Genomic DNA, 13,728 nt, shown 5'->3' on the forward strand with positions numbered 1-13,728 from the left:
AATAAATATGCGTGTGCCTGTAACAGTTTAAAAAAAACGAAACAAGTAGCCTAACCATTGCAAATAAATGCTTAAAGCTGCAAATAAAACGGCAGCAAATGGACTATGGAAATACTCAGCGTTGTGATCTTCTCTAAACGCCCGGGATTACAGCTGCGTCTTGCGGCGGTGAAAATAGCCGACACACTTTCACTTTCACCGTTGCTGCGGGTCTTCTTTCCCGAACTCACCGTTGTGTTTCAGGAGCATATGTTGCCGCATAGTACTTTCTGGTAGCTCAATTTCGCTTGGCATATTTTACATTTCACCTTATGATCTCCTATTTCTTTAAAGTATTTAAATTCTTCGCTGCGGTTTGCTTTAACCGCCATCTCTTAACTTTTTGAATTCTGGCGTGCCTGCACACGGCACGGAACGCGCCATGGAAATGGATGCATTTAATTTTCTTTGTGCCCACGTCATGCGTTAGTGGCGCCGACAGAAAATTGATACATTTGCTTCAGAAAACTTGTATATGCAAACTCGAGTTTGCCTGTCCACCAACCGAGTTCATTTGTAACGAGGAGTACTCGAGTAATCGATTCCTCACGCCCATCCCTACCAAATATGTTCTTAAATTTTATAAGTTAAAAATTTATATTTTATATATTCATGGAAAATATTCATGGGATTCCCCTGAACACTTAGGGTGCTGCATATTCTTGAAAACAAATCTTGAGTGTGGTTTTAGAAAAGATTTGAACATGCTCATATAGACGCCATTCAGTGCTTTTACAGTTTAAAATGTTCTGTTCTTATGTTCGCACTTTAAAGAAAAATGCTCAATGTTTACATTTTAAACTTCCAGTTTCAGTACTTCTCAGTTTATTAAGTGTGAGCAGTTTTAAATTAAAAATGCTTTTGGTAGCAACCGCTTTTGGGTGAATTCTTAATTATTTTCAAGCATTATAATAATGCACTGGTTAGTGTCCCAGTAGGAATCCACTGTTGCAGATATAGTCACCTCAATGATGTCCTCCATTTATTGTCCTGAATTATCTTTCTTGAAGGTAGATTGACCCTTAACCTTTTCATCAGTCTTCCAGCCATCAGTAACTACCAATACTTGTAAGATTTGTTGTTTAATATTGATATAATTCTAGTTTTAATATGTTGCTTCTCTACACAGTCATGAAGTGAAGGAAACGGTTTTTAATAACATTAACCCCCGGATCGTATCGAAATCGGATCGAAAATCAGATCAAAATCGGATCGAATGGAATCTGAGAAAATCTGAAAAAATCGATTCTGAAACTTAAAAATCGGAATCGAATCGATTCTTGAAATTTGAATCGAAACCCAGCTCTAATTTACATATTGTCCAATCGTAGTTGTTCTAGATTGCAAATATTTGATCCGAAAGCCGGGGGGTAGGGGATGCAGAAGCGGGAATGGGAGTTTTTACCGTTACGCATAAAGATTTATAAAAGATAAGAGAAAAAAACTGATCGGTGCGACAATATCACTGCAGAATTTTCCGTTTGACATTATCTTATCCTTAATATCACAATACAAATCTCCCCATAACGTTAACTACTTTTGTTGAGCCGCAGGCATAGGAAGCGGAGACACATGGTTTCAGACCCATGGAAAAGAGACGTCTAACTGGTTTTGAAATCCACTCGTCTCTCGTGCTGACCGAAGGGACTAGCAACCGGAAACCTCTAAATGCACAGTACGTCGTTGATTCTAGAGATCTGAGATTACCGTACAAACAGAGCGCACGTAGTCTCGATTGGAACGTAGTTCTCCGCCTCTTGCCCATCATTTCACCATTGACCATCGAGTCTACCGACATCGAGTGGAAGTAATCTAAAACGATCACAACTAAACAATAAGACCACATCTGTGCTTGCTATTATCTAAAGTAGTCCATAATGCCAAATACTCCTTCAGAAATAATAAGCATAAACCAACCCTTCAGTGTGAAAACCAAAAAAAAGCAATCCAGAATATGATAAACCCATGATAACAATACTCCTCAATGTGATGTACTGAAACGCATGCATTTGTGACACAACAAAGGCAATTAATTATGGCTGGTAAAGAATTTGCTTGGCCATTAGTTTTTTGATCTACCAGTCCCCTTCGCAGGTGAGCTAAAAAGTTAATTTCGGACGATGGTTGAAATAAGCTGCATGGTCTCAAGAGAGATAGGGAGGAAAAGAGTGAGGAATGTAAAAAGTGCAGCTACATGAACTACTAATGTAAACAAAATAGATCATGTGACACACTTAACACCGAGAACTGCAGTGGAGTGGTGTGTGTTGTCCTTCTGAGAAGCTGAACCGACTCTTATCTATTCTACATTCCACACCTACGCCCACAAAGTACCAGTCTGTATCTTATCAAGGTAGAGAGAACAAAATGCCAGCAGAAATTAGAATAGAACATAAATACTTTGTTCCACTTCCTACTAAATGTTTAAACCTTTTGTTTGGATTTGGACAATCGGGCTGGTTCAGGGCTCAAGAGTCACATTTGGTGGCAGCCATTATTAGATGTGAAAATGTTTTCATTCAGCTGTTAATTCATTTGAACAGATTCATTCACTTTAAATACTTTTTTTAATGTTTTTATTGCATAGGGGTCCATTTGTCACCCAGCACCTAGACATCTGTTTCCTCACAGCCCAGGTCTTTGTGCTCCTCCTACATCAAATACCTAGTAACAACAACAGGCTGCTAATTCGGTCATATAATCCAATCACGTTGGCTTTTCATTTCTGGCAATCCGTCATCCAGAAAAGTGCATTTCTTGAAAAGCGTTAATGCTGCTGTGCAATTCCATTGAAATCTTGCACAATGTACAATACTTTTTTTTTGTTTTTATGATCAAAGCAGTCTGTCTTTATTGAAATTTAAGTTGGCCAAGTTTTCAAATATAGCACTCACACCAGTGCCTCAATACAGCAAGCAAGAAAGAAAGACCACTAAAATCTGGCTCTAGTTTCCTGTGATATTGGTTAGGGCTAGGGGTGTTAGGGTTAGGGTGTACTCCATAGTCTGGCCTGCATTTAATCAGTTAACCGCTCCTGCTAGACCTACCTGCATTTCAACTGTCCTTTAGTCTGCCGTACAAGTTGGAGAGGAATATCTGATAGATTGAACGAGAGAGACAAATCTCCAGAGAACAGAGAACAACTGTGTTGTGCTGGCCTATGGCCCAATGTGCCTTTCCTACCCTCTCTCCTTCACTACTGTATTTCCCCACGTTTGATCATGTGATACCACCATTATTGTCTGCTGTGACCCAATCCCCCCGAAAAAAAATGATTATTTGGGGCACAGATGGATGCCCATATCAAAGGGTGGTACAGTCTTGAATTAATGAGGGACACTCACACCTGTGTGTTATTGCTCAATTGACATCTCTAGACACACATAAGAGACACTGCATTGCTTGTTTGTTTTCACTGTTAACTTGGTCACATTACACATTATCACTTGTCTTGACAATCTTTGTCTTGACAATCATTTTAATTTACACTTCACAGTAAATAAACAGGATTAATGGCCTAGCCTTCTATAGAATAACCACTATTCTAAAAATATTAAACAGATTTCTTATAAAGTCACATCAATATCTCACCAAAACCTGGCAGAGTGTGACGTTGACGTCACAATAGTAATGCTTGACTGATTAATTTCACGGTGCTCAAGCTTAAAATGAACCATGTCTGATTAAATAACCTTTCATAATTGTATTATTGAACCACCGTCGTTGAGGAAACATTTTGTTTCCAACTGTTGGACTTACTTCATACAATTGCTTTAATGCAGTCGACTCTTGACACTGCATTTTGATGCCTAAATCTGTGCTTAAATCAGCAACATGATTGTTACACTGATATCTTGTGGATGCCCCTCGTCAGTATGTATGACGGTGATTATACACTGATATGTGGATGCCTCCATCAGTTTGTATCCTGGTGATTATAAACTGATATGTGGATGCCTACATTATGTATGTATGTATGTATGTATGTATGTATGTATGTATGTATGTATGTATGTATGTATGTATGTATGTATGTATGTATGTATGTCAGCAAATGGTGATTATACACACCTTGCAGTTGCTCCTTCTCTCTGGCTAGGAGATAAAGTGATACTGACGCTAAAACACACATTATACTAGATCAGGGTTCACCTGTGGGACGTTTCACCAAATTACAAAGTATTGAAACACTCACAAGAGGTAGTGACAGCTAGCTAGTAGAGGTCCTGCTCAGCACCTCTGCTGTTGCAGTCATAGATAATAAAATTTAAAACAACTTTAAATGATCAACCATGAAGTAATAGTCCGCTTAAAAATCCGAACCGAGTTACGAAATCTGTTTTTTATAGTGTTATTTTACTAACATGCTATGGTTAGCGGCTAACCAGCTAGCGGGCTACAGCGAGTGTTGCCAGATTGGGTTAGATTTCCCGCCTAATCTGGCTGCGGCCAGGGTTCAGCGCGCAGGGTGCAGTTGCCTAATCTGGCAACACTGGCTACAGCACACGTACCTGTTGATAACAAAGACACTTCGGACAAAAACACACGAAATACTCACAATACTGCCTGATGTTCCGTTATTATGGCCCTTAAACGTGTGAATCCGGGTCAAAAACGGTTTAATAAATCCACTTATGAGTATTTACACGGGTTAACACAGCAGACCTCACCCTTCTCCGTCTGTCACTTATACCAGAACTTCGGGGGAGGGGTCGTTTTTCCTTTCACAGATGAAACAATGCGTGTGATTGGCTAATATCGTGGAAGGAATGCTCTCTCGACCAATCAGATCAGGCCTTCTATCAGAAGACTGCCTCATACCACCAGGGGGCAGTGTTCAGTCATTCTTGCGCAACAAAAATCGAATCTAAAGTGTGGAGAAACAACATTACAAAATGTTATCAAATAAACACACACAATTATATCTATATACACACACATACATACATGTGCATGCATGATCATACGCAGGTTTGGACATGACTCTGATTCACTTGAGAATAAAGCTGGGGAGAGACATATGAATAGATACGTACATATGAGATTAGAGTTGGATAAATAGAGACGCTGCAAAATGAAGGTAGAGAATAATCTGGAGCATCTTTAATAATTCATCTTCAGTTTCAATAATATTAACGAAAAACATCCTCTTCGTTATATATCTATCCAGTAGTACTAGTAGGAGAATGTTGTGGCATTGCTTCGTTACAAGTGCTGGTCATAATGTTGTAAGTCTGTGCAGTGACACCGAGTTCAGTGTTGATAATAAGTCAATACAAAGGCAGTTCATCAAATCATCTGCTTCTTTTTACTCAAATGAAATGAAAATGGTTTGAGATGCCCCCTTCCCCACCAGCCTCCCTTAAGTCCACCCGCTTTGGGAAAACCCATGCTCTGGCACAGGGATTTATAATGAGTGAATGATGAGCCCATCTTAAACAACGTTAAACACGTACCCCGTTTCAATAGTAGCTGTGCCCAAACGTCCTCCCTTCCACGGGAATGGGTACATGGGAAGAGTTAGGAGCAGGGGTGTGTTTTAATGGGTTTAATATTTGATCACACCCTTTAAGTTGAAGGTCAAGGGTCGGGTTGGGTCTCATCCCCCTCCCCACACTGGGTTTTTTTGGCACCAAGCATGTCAACTTCTAGAAGCGAGAGAGCGAACATGACAATGCCACTAGTGCAGGTTCTCCCCTCTAGAACCGCTCCTCATCCGTTATCCAACCACCAAAAATAGAAGGTCTGATCTCATCTTCAAGCCCTGATATATACTTCTGCTCACCAGAAGGGCTATTTTATTCCTGTACATTAAAAAACATGTTTATTTGCGCGAAATAGTCTACTTTACGGTGACCTCTCGACCTTTGACCTCATCAACCACCTGAAAGCTGACCTGTGTCAGTTTACAAGCTGTAAGCAAGCTTACAAGGAGCACCTGAATGTGATTGTAATGTCAGGGTTAACAGTGTTGCAGGATATATTTTACACACACACACACACACACACACACACACACACACACACACACACACACACACACACACACACACACACACACACACACACACACACACACACACACACACACACACAGGACAAAAAACAACATTAATAGGATGATGGAATGGCAGTGTTGCCAATATGAGCGGGAGAACGAAGTCCCTGATGTCAGAGAAGACTGGGACAGAAGATAAGGAAAATGAGCAGGATAAATAGTATAAACAGCAGGAATAAGAATAAAAGCAGGAAAAACATAGGAGGAGGAAGAGGGCAGGGAGCGGCGAGTGATGAAGGAGATGAAAGACTAAGGAGATGTGAAGAATCAAGGGCTATAAGAAGTGGGGAGGGCCACATGGATATCTACAAGGACGTACCAATGATTCAGGGAAGGTCACGATGACAACAGAGATGATCGTTTTAACCATAGTAATAATTATAATAGAATAATAATTTTGAATATTAATAACCATTATCTGCAGGATAATTATAATAATAATATTACAGAATAAATCTCATTTCATATATTTTCTTCTTTTTTTTTATATTTTTTCTCTTCATTGAGTCCAGTGTTCTCCTGGCAGCAGAACCCAGGGCTCTGTACCCTTCCCTGGCTCTAATTGGCTGTTGCATATGACATCACAGCTAATGCTGACCCGGTAGACATGCATCACTTCCTGCTCCTGCTGCCGATACCCTGTCCGGACAGGAAGTCCTGGCGCTGCCGAGGTAAATCAGTAGCGAGTGACATCGTAACCTGGGAACGCAAACAAACCAGGAGCAGATTGTTAAAACACATAAACGACAAAACAATGAACTGCGGAGAACCTCCATCTTAAAGCTTTGGTTACTAACAAAAAACTTTAGTTTATTCTAAAGTAAATAGATTTTGATGATGACGTATAGTTACACATTACCGAACTTCCTTGCCTTTAGATTATAATGAAGGTTTCAATATATTTTGTTTACAGCAACATAGCAATACAGTCTCGTTATAAAAGCTGGATGACAGAAACCTAAAGGAGGATTTATGGTACAGTATAGTATAGAGAGTCCGCACACCACTATGGCATTGAGGATCAGCTAAGGCCTGCGTTAATGTTGCTGCTGACAGCTGTGTGCGCATTGCAGAGCTAAGGAAACAAATCCAGGAGGCGGATGACACGCCGTGAGCATGGACCGCGATAAACTCACACATGGCGCCTATAAAAAGGTTGAACTGATAAGGAAACGGGGAGGAACTCTTTAAAACTCTTTCTAAAGGTACTTGCATCATAGCCGTCCTATCACCATGACATCCACGACCTCCCCCTTGTGGAGCTCCACGTATTGCTCCGTTTTGGGCGGCAACATCAAGAGGCCGTTGGCGCTGCGCATGGACATCAGCCGGCTCGACACCTGGTTACCTGGAGGAGGAACGGAGAGCTGTTTACAGACATAATACACTGAGGGAGGGAGTGAGTGAGTGAGTGAGTGAGTGAGTGAGTGAGTGAGTGAGTGAGTGAGTGAGTGAGTGAGGAGATATAGAGGAGGAGAACGATGAAGAGGCGTGTGCTCCTCTGAACAGCAGTCTGACAACCTTGACTTGTGACCGACCATCAACAGCCATCCTGGTATTTTGATTGACGGTTGTTAAATTAGACAAGGTTTCAAAATATACGAGATACGAGGCTCGAAAGGTTCCAAAAATCTTTTACATGCGATATGCAATATGTGGCGTGTGGACTCGTGTGTAGGGTCTCTATACAAAAATTGGATACAGAATAAACACAAACCGTGGCCTAAATGTGTAGCTTTCTGTTGGGTAATGTATTTCATGATATTGTGTGTGTGATGGGTTGCTTGGGGTTCGTCCTGCCATCAGGTCTCTCTAGGGACGGATGGCCTCAGGTGTTACCTGTGCTCTCTAGGGACGGATGGCCTCAGAGGTGTTTTACCTGTGCTCTCTTGGGACGGAAGGCCTCAGGTGTGATACCTGTGCTCTCTGGCGGTGGATGGCCTCAGGTGTGTTACCTGTGCTTTCTAGGGGTGGATGGCCTCAGGTGTGTTACCTGTGCTCTCTAGGGACGGATGGCCACAGGTGTGTTACCTGTGCTCTCTAGGGGTGGATGGCCTCAAGTGTGTTACCTGTGCTCTCTAGGGATGGATGGCCACAGTTGTGTTACCTGTGCTCTCTAGGGACGGATGGCCTCAGGTTTGTTACCTATGCTCTCTAGGGGTGGATGGCCTCAGGTGTGTTACCTGTGCTCTCTAGGGACGGATGGCCACAGGTGTGTTACCTGTGCTCTGGGCCCAGGGCAGTGGCTCCTGGTGGTGCCAGGTGAGGATGCAGCGATGGTACTCTGGTCTGGGATCTAGCTTCACATCACAAGACAACTGACACACACACACACACCAATCAATAGTACATTCAAGATACAACTTTGACAGGCATTTTTTGAACGATGGTGTCAGATAAGTTGATTAAGGGATAGACATTTCAACGTACTTAAAAAGGAGCATACCAGTCTTGGTATATAGCCTTTAATAGCATTGAGTCAAAAACATTTACCATGAGGACATTCTCACCACAAATGCAAACAAAAGCACTTTGGTCTTTAGGAATCAATGTCCAAATTGCTGCAAACACAATCGTTTATGTTTGTGGCAAGGCATACTCACGTTATCTTAGTGAAGTTAGAAGAGATGCCCACTAATTCTCGTCTACTTCTACATACAGAACAAATGTTACACTGGCTTACCCTGGCTTTAATTATAGTAGGCCGTGGGTCCAAAATACCCTGCATCTTCCGCAGAGCAGGGATCACAAACAGATTACAAGTCACCACTGCAGACACCGGGTTACCTAGGAAACGGCACATGACAACACTGGGTTTGTATGGGGTGAGTAGCGATGGCGCAGATAGAATAGGATAGAACAGCCAGGTATTTAACTTCTACCTCACACTCTCCAGTGCTCGGTTTTTGATTTTGACACATGCAAAGAAACAAGATCATATCATGATAAAGGATAATTTAAATCTTTTTTTAAGACCTAGTAATCAAAATGTTATAACTTAAGACGGCCCATATTACCATGTGAAAAATGGTTGCAAAAATGACAAAACATTAAAACATTCTTTAATAATTCCTGACTGATTTTAACAGATTATTATTCTGGATTTCTACAGACAGACTAATCATTTTTATACATGGAAGAGAGGAATCGTGACACCTCCTTGAATTCAAACCCCCTTTTGAGTACCATCCACAACAAAAACAATTACATTCAAAGTCAACTAATCTAACAAACTGATGTTATGATATATTTCTAATGGGGACAGCTAACCATATTTGCATGTGTTACAAAAAATGTTTCTTAAATGACTAAGCATTTTAGCAGTGGTAAACTGTGCTATTTCCACCTTTAAAACTGATCAAAAGTATGGATTAATCCCTCTAGCTGTATCCCTCTGATGGAAACATAATGTAACTGTCCACACACCTGGCACTAAAACATGTCTAAGGTGTGACAAGATCACATCCAGACAGCAAAAAATAAGTGTGGTAAAGAGATGCAGGTACACATGTGAAAACCCTTTTTTGTTGACAGCTAAACGACATTTCTGCTGAACTAATTTAACAAGTTATACTGGTGTTATGTGGACACATAAGTCAGAATATCCTCCTGTTTTTATATATATATATTTTTAAATTTTTAATTAATTGTCAGAGTGAACATCTCAACAACAGTCTATTCACATTGTGAACGCTTTAGAAACCAATAGTGAAATGCAGATCCAGTTTAAATGGCGAGCTACATGGGATCAGGAATCCCTCATGAAGACATGTGTTAATGCGTGCCTGGGACACAGAACAAGACTCAAGGACTAAGCCTTTGAGTTGTGGATGGCAGGTCATTGGTAATCACCAGGGTTTGGGTTTTTGGAGAGTAATGAGGCTTTAGAACAATGGCGACCTCTGTGAGCGGCTAAAAACAAATGGGTTACATTGAGCAGGACATTTTGGCACCAACATCTTTCGGGGGGAGTAGGGGCAATTCTGCCGGCACACAGACAAATCCTGCCCCAATTTGTGTTTGACAAAACCATACAACCTTCTCCCGCAATCTATGCAGAATGATGGACAAAATGGCAGGATGCATGTTAATTTGTCGAGTCTGTATGCATTTGTCAAGCTTCCCAAAGATCGGGGACATATGGATCAGGATTCCTATTGTCAGGATTACTGAAGCCGTCTTGGCTCAAGTCAAAAGGTCTTCAAGGAAAGGGGTTGGTCAGCCATTTGACCATTAAGGTGTAGGCACAGGAGGAATAATCTACAGGGGGGGACTAGGGAGGGCAGAGGAGGCGATGGTGGGCGGATTCAACCTTCATGACCAATAGCTGCGCTTTACTCATGGCAAAAGAGAACTTTTTTTATGTTAAGTTACTCTCTCTAGGATGAGTGTGTGGGGGAGAGGGGTGTGGGGGGGGAGAAACATTTCAGGAGGGTCTTCCAGTGGTCGAAGGTTAAAACCTACTTCCTCTATTGGACAGTGGCTGCTTGGCCTCACTCTCGCTCACAGCTGCAGCCTCCTGCAGAGGGGGCCCGGAGTCTCTGAAGCTGAAGTTTCCTTTAAGAACAACCACAACAACAGGGATACATGGACCACATACTGGGACAGTGGCACCGCGTTCAGTCACCGAGCCGCAGCTCTCTGTAGGTCCCAGGGCCCGAGTGCCATATGTTTCCAGATCACAGGCCCTTTCTATTCAGCTCAGTCAAAGGGAACTGCACTCGTCTAATTATTATAGCGTTCACGCAAACCGCATCCTTTTATTCTTTGAGATGAGTAAAGACAGACCATCCTGAATTTACAAAACGAGGGTCCCATTCACAACCTTGAGGACATTATTGTCAGATTGTCAAGAACATTTCACCACATATGACAACTGAGATACTACAAAGAGCATGACAGAAGGGCGCCAAAGAAAAGAGCAAAGAATGCATTCTGCGAGCCAACATTAGTCAACCAAGGACAGGAGGCTGGTAGAAAGGCCTTAGGGACAAGGGCAGGAAATATGTCTCCAACCCTCCTCTTTTTTTATTATAAAAAATACATGATCACTGGTTGGTCAATTGACTCCCTGAGCACCTCCCAGACATTGTGTGTGGTTTCAACCCACCACTCCCAAATCAGAGGCGATACCATTCAACGCCAATGTTTGGATAGGTTTTCTCCACCTAATTTGGTTCTGTTAGGCTGTCAAAGACATGCTGAGGACTGACAATGCCCCTCTGAACACCCTCTTGATGTCTACTGCTTTAGGCCATTAGTCCGCTGGACGGACGGACGGACGGACGGACGGACGGACGGACGGACGGACGCACACACACACACACACACACACACACACACACACACACACACACACACACACACACACACACACACACACACACACACACACACACACACACACACTACCTGGCAGAGCAAAGATGAGTTTCCGTGCTCCATCAATGTCTGCTGTGGCAAATGTGGTAGGAAGACTAGAAGAGAAAAACAAAAAAAACATTTTAAAGAAGCTTTTTGAATCTGTACATTTCCCTCTGCACGACATTGCATAATAATCTCAAGTGATTCCCATGTGATGTTTTTTTAACAATCCAATAAATACACCAATATAATGTAGTGATAACCAAAGTAACAAATGCACTTTGTACCAACATCCTCAAAGTATAAAAAGTAATACATCACTATAGCATTAACAAATGCATTAGTGCCCCCCAGAGGGAACGGATTGAAACATGTAGTCATGCTCTAATCCTACAGACCAAACCTCACCCTGGTTTCATGAAGACGCGCCCAAAGTGGATCTGAGCGTGAAGGTCGATGTCCAGCACTTGTTTCAAATAATCCTGATGGCAGTCAGGAAATAAAAGAGAAGGAGAGAGACCCTTGATTTCAATTGATTGGCATATTAACCATAACTGTCGACAAGTTGCACTGAACTGAAGACCTTGTGAGGGCACTGCCAATGAAGCACCAGGGGCTAGTAGTTACCTTCTCGCCCATGGACACCCCCCCTGAGGTAATGATCACATCGGCACGGCTGATTCCCTCGTGGAGAGCCGACAGCAGGTCGTCCGGACTGAAGCAGAATCATAATGGTCACTTTGAGCATGGAACTCACCATTAGCACATATTGTACCAGCGTCCAAATCCACTATCTGTAATTTCTGCATTTGGTCTTCCACCCAATTATAGATGATGTTTCACTCTGAACCATTGTTTTCTTATAACGTGGTTATTTGTCTCATATGATACATAACGTAGTTATCTATGCAATCTTATCACCGTGACTGAAATAAGTTCCCAATTTATAGAAAAAAGGTTTAAATTCCAATGTTTTTGCCAATTCTCCCCCAAACACTACGTGAATGTTCCACTCTGCTATATTTATAATATACAATCCTATATCTAATACCACGTCTGAGTACGGCTAAAGTTTGACTCTACGGTGTTTGATGAAAATTCCTATACTACATCGCTCCTTATAAAGCTCGTACACAACAACGGTTATATAAAAGATTCACAAAGTTGCCGTGGGTCGTTACCATGGGGATTACACGCCCAATCTTTCCTAAAACTCAACCAACTCAAACTCAGAAGGCATTTTCTTTTTAAATCTCAGGGTTACTTGTCTCCGACGATGCCCAGGTTGATGGTTGGGTAGCCGTGCTCCTGGATAGTGGCCAGCAGGGTGGAGCGGTTGGAGTCTCTGATCTTCCCTGGATGGAGGTCGTCCTCTGGATTCAACAGCTTGGGAACAGAGTTTTAGAAATAATCTTGTACCAAATGGACACCACAACCTCAGGTCAAACCATGGTGCGGCCACTGTGCTTTTATTTCATAGTTTCAATACTGTGAAGGAAAAACAACCTCATTTTAGTGAGGCATGGCGATCCAGGCCCTCCATGGGGAAAACATATGCACTTGCATGTGTTGCCTGTTACTGGAAAGTTAGTGGGTTAACCCTTAGAATCCACCAAACATGCTGGCTACATGCTCGTCAGATCTGACTGTGGCGAGTGGGAGTGTCTTGTACCACAGATGTAGTTTGGCTGTCGCAAGAACAAGCTCAAATCGTAGATTGCACGTTGGTCTGGGGATGCTGCTCTCATTTTCCTCAGCACAAGAGGCGTGATCAACCGCCGTAGTTCAATTGACTCTGTACACAATTGGATATTCCTTCAACCAATCAGACGAACGATCCGGATGACATACTACGCAGAGACAAGAAAACTCCAGGCAGGTGTCAACAAACGTGATTGTTTTGTAGCACAATGGGTTGGCAATGGCAGCAAACCTTTATTGCAGGTTGTGCAAAATGAATATGAAAGTGGAGGGTATATACAGTCACTCAAGCAATAATTTTGTTAAAGTGTAATAAAAAAATAACAATTTTTAACCCCGGGTCTTTTTCGGCATGAAGACCCATAAAATAAGCCCTCCAGAATGCCCGGAGCAATGTAACTGCCCAAATTGCCTCCATGTTAATGGCTAGGGGTAGTCTGAACTCTTCCAAATCGAAATATTTTAACCACCAATATTACCCAAGATAGCACTAAACCTCCTGTTGCCAGGAAGTCTACACAAGTCGATTACCGGCTACCGTAAATAATATAATGGAGTTGCAAAAT

The 13,728-nt window shown here is 42.1% G+C and overlaps 2 protein-coding genes across 6 annotated transcripts in view; both read right to left on the reverse strand.

The window, feature by feature from the left end:
* The window catches only part of pals1a (protein associated with LIN7 1, MAGUK p55 family member a), a 58,871-nt gene extending 54,012 nt beyond the window's left edge, over positions 1–4,859 (reverse strand). The window contains exon 1 of the mRNA XM_030355952.1: positions 4,598–4,859. The gene's annotated coding sequence lies outside the window, so the exon portion shown is untranslated. The remainder of the gene's footprint in view (positions 1–4,597) is intronic.
* A 259-nt stretch (positions 4,860–5,118) lies between these two features.
* Positions 5,119–13,728, reverse strand: part of gphna (gephyrin a) — a 49,014-nt gene continuing 40,404 nt past the window's right edge. For 2 of the 5 annotated variants that reach the window (XM_030355950.1, XM_030355947.1), the window contains 9 exons: positions 12,726–12,847; positions 12,089–12,176; positions 11,870–11,943; positions 11,510–11,574; positions 10,562–10,654; positions 8,781–8,884; positions 8,319–8,415; positions 7,311–7,445; positions 5,119–6,796 (listed from right to left, as the gene is read on the reverse strand). In XM_030355950.1, coding sequence (XP_030211810.1) covers positions 7,312–7,445; positions 8,319–8,415; positions 8,781–8,884; positions 10,562–10,654; positions 11,510–11,574; positions 11,870–11,943; positions 12,089–12,176; positions 12,726–12,847 — 777 coding nt within the window. In that variant the 3' untranslated portion in view covers positions 5,119–6,796; position 7,311. Of the gene's footprint in view, positions 6,797–7,310; positions 7,446–8,318; positions 8,416–8,780; positions 8,885–10,561; positions 10,655–11,506; positions 11,575–11,869; positions 11,944–12,088; positions 12,177–12,725; positions 12,848–13,728 lie in introns of all 5 variants that reach the window. The other 3 variants (XM_030355951.1, XM_030355949.1, XM_030355948.1) reach the window with 2 other exon arrangements.

The sequence above is a fragment of the Gadus morhua genome, chromosome 5, assembly GCF_902167405.1.
Source record: "Gadus morhua chromosome 5, gadMor3.0, whole genome shotgun sequence".
Classification (NCBI taxonomy): domain Eukaryota; kingdom Metazoa; phylum Chordata; class Actinopteri; order Gadiformes; family Gadidae; genus Gadus; species Gadus morhua.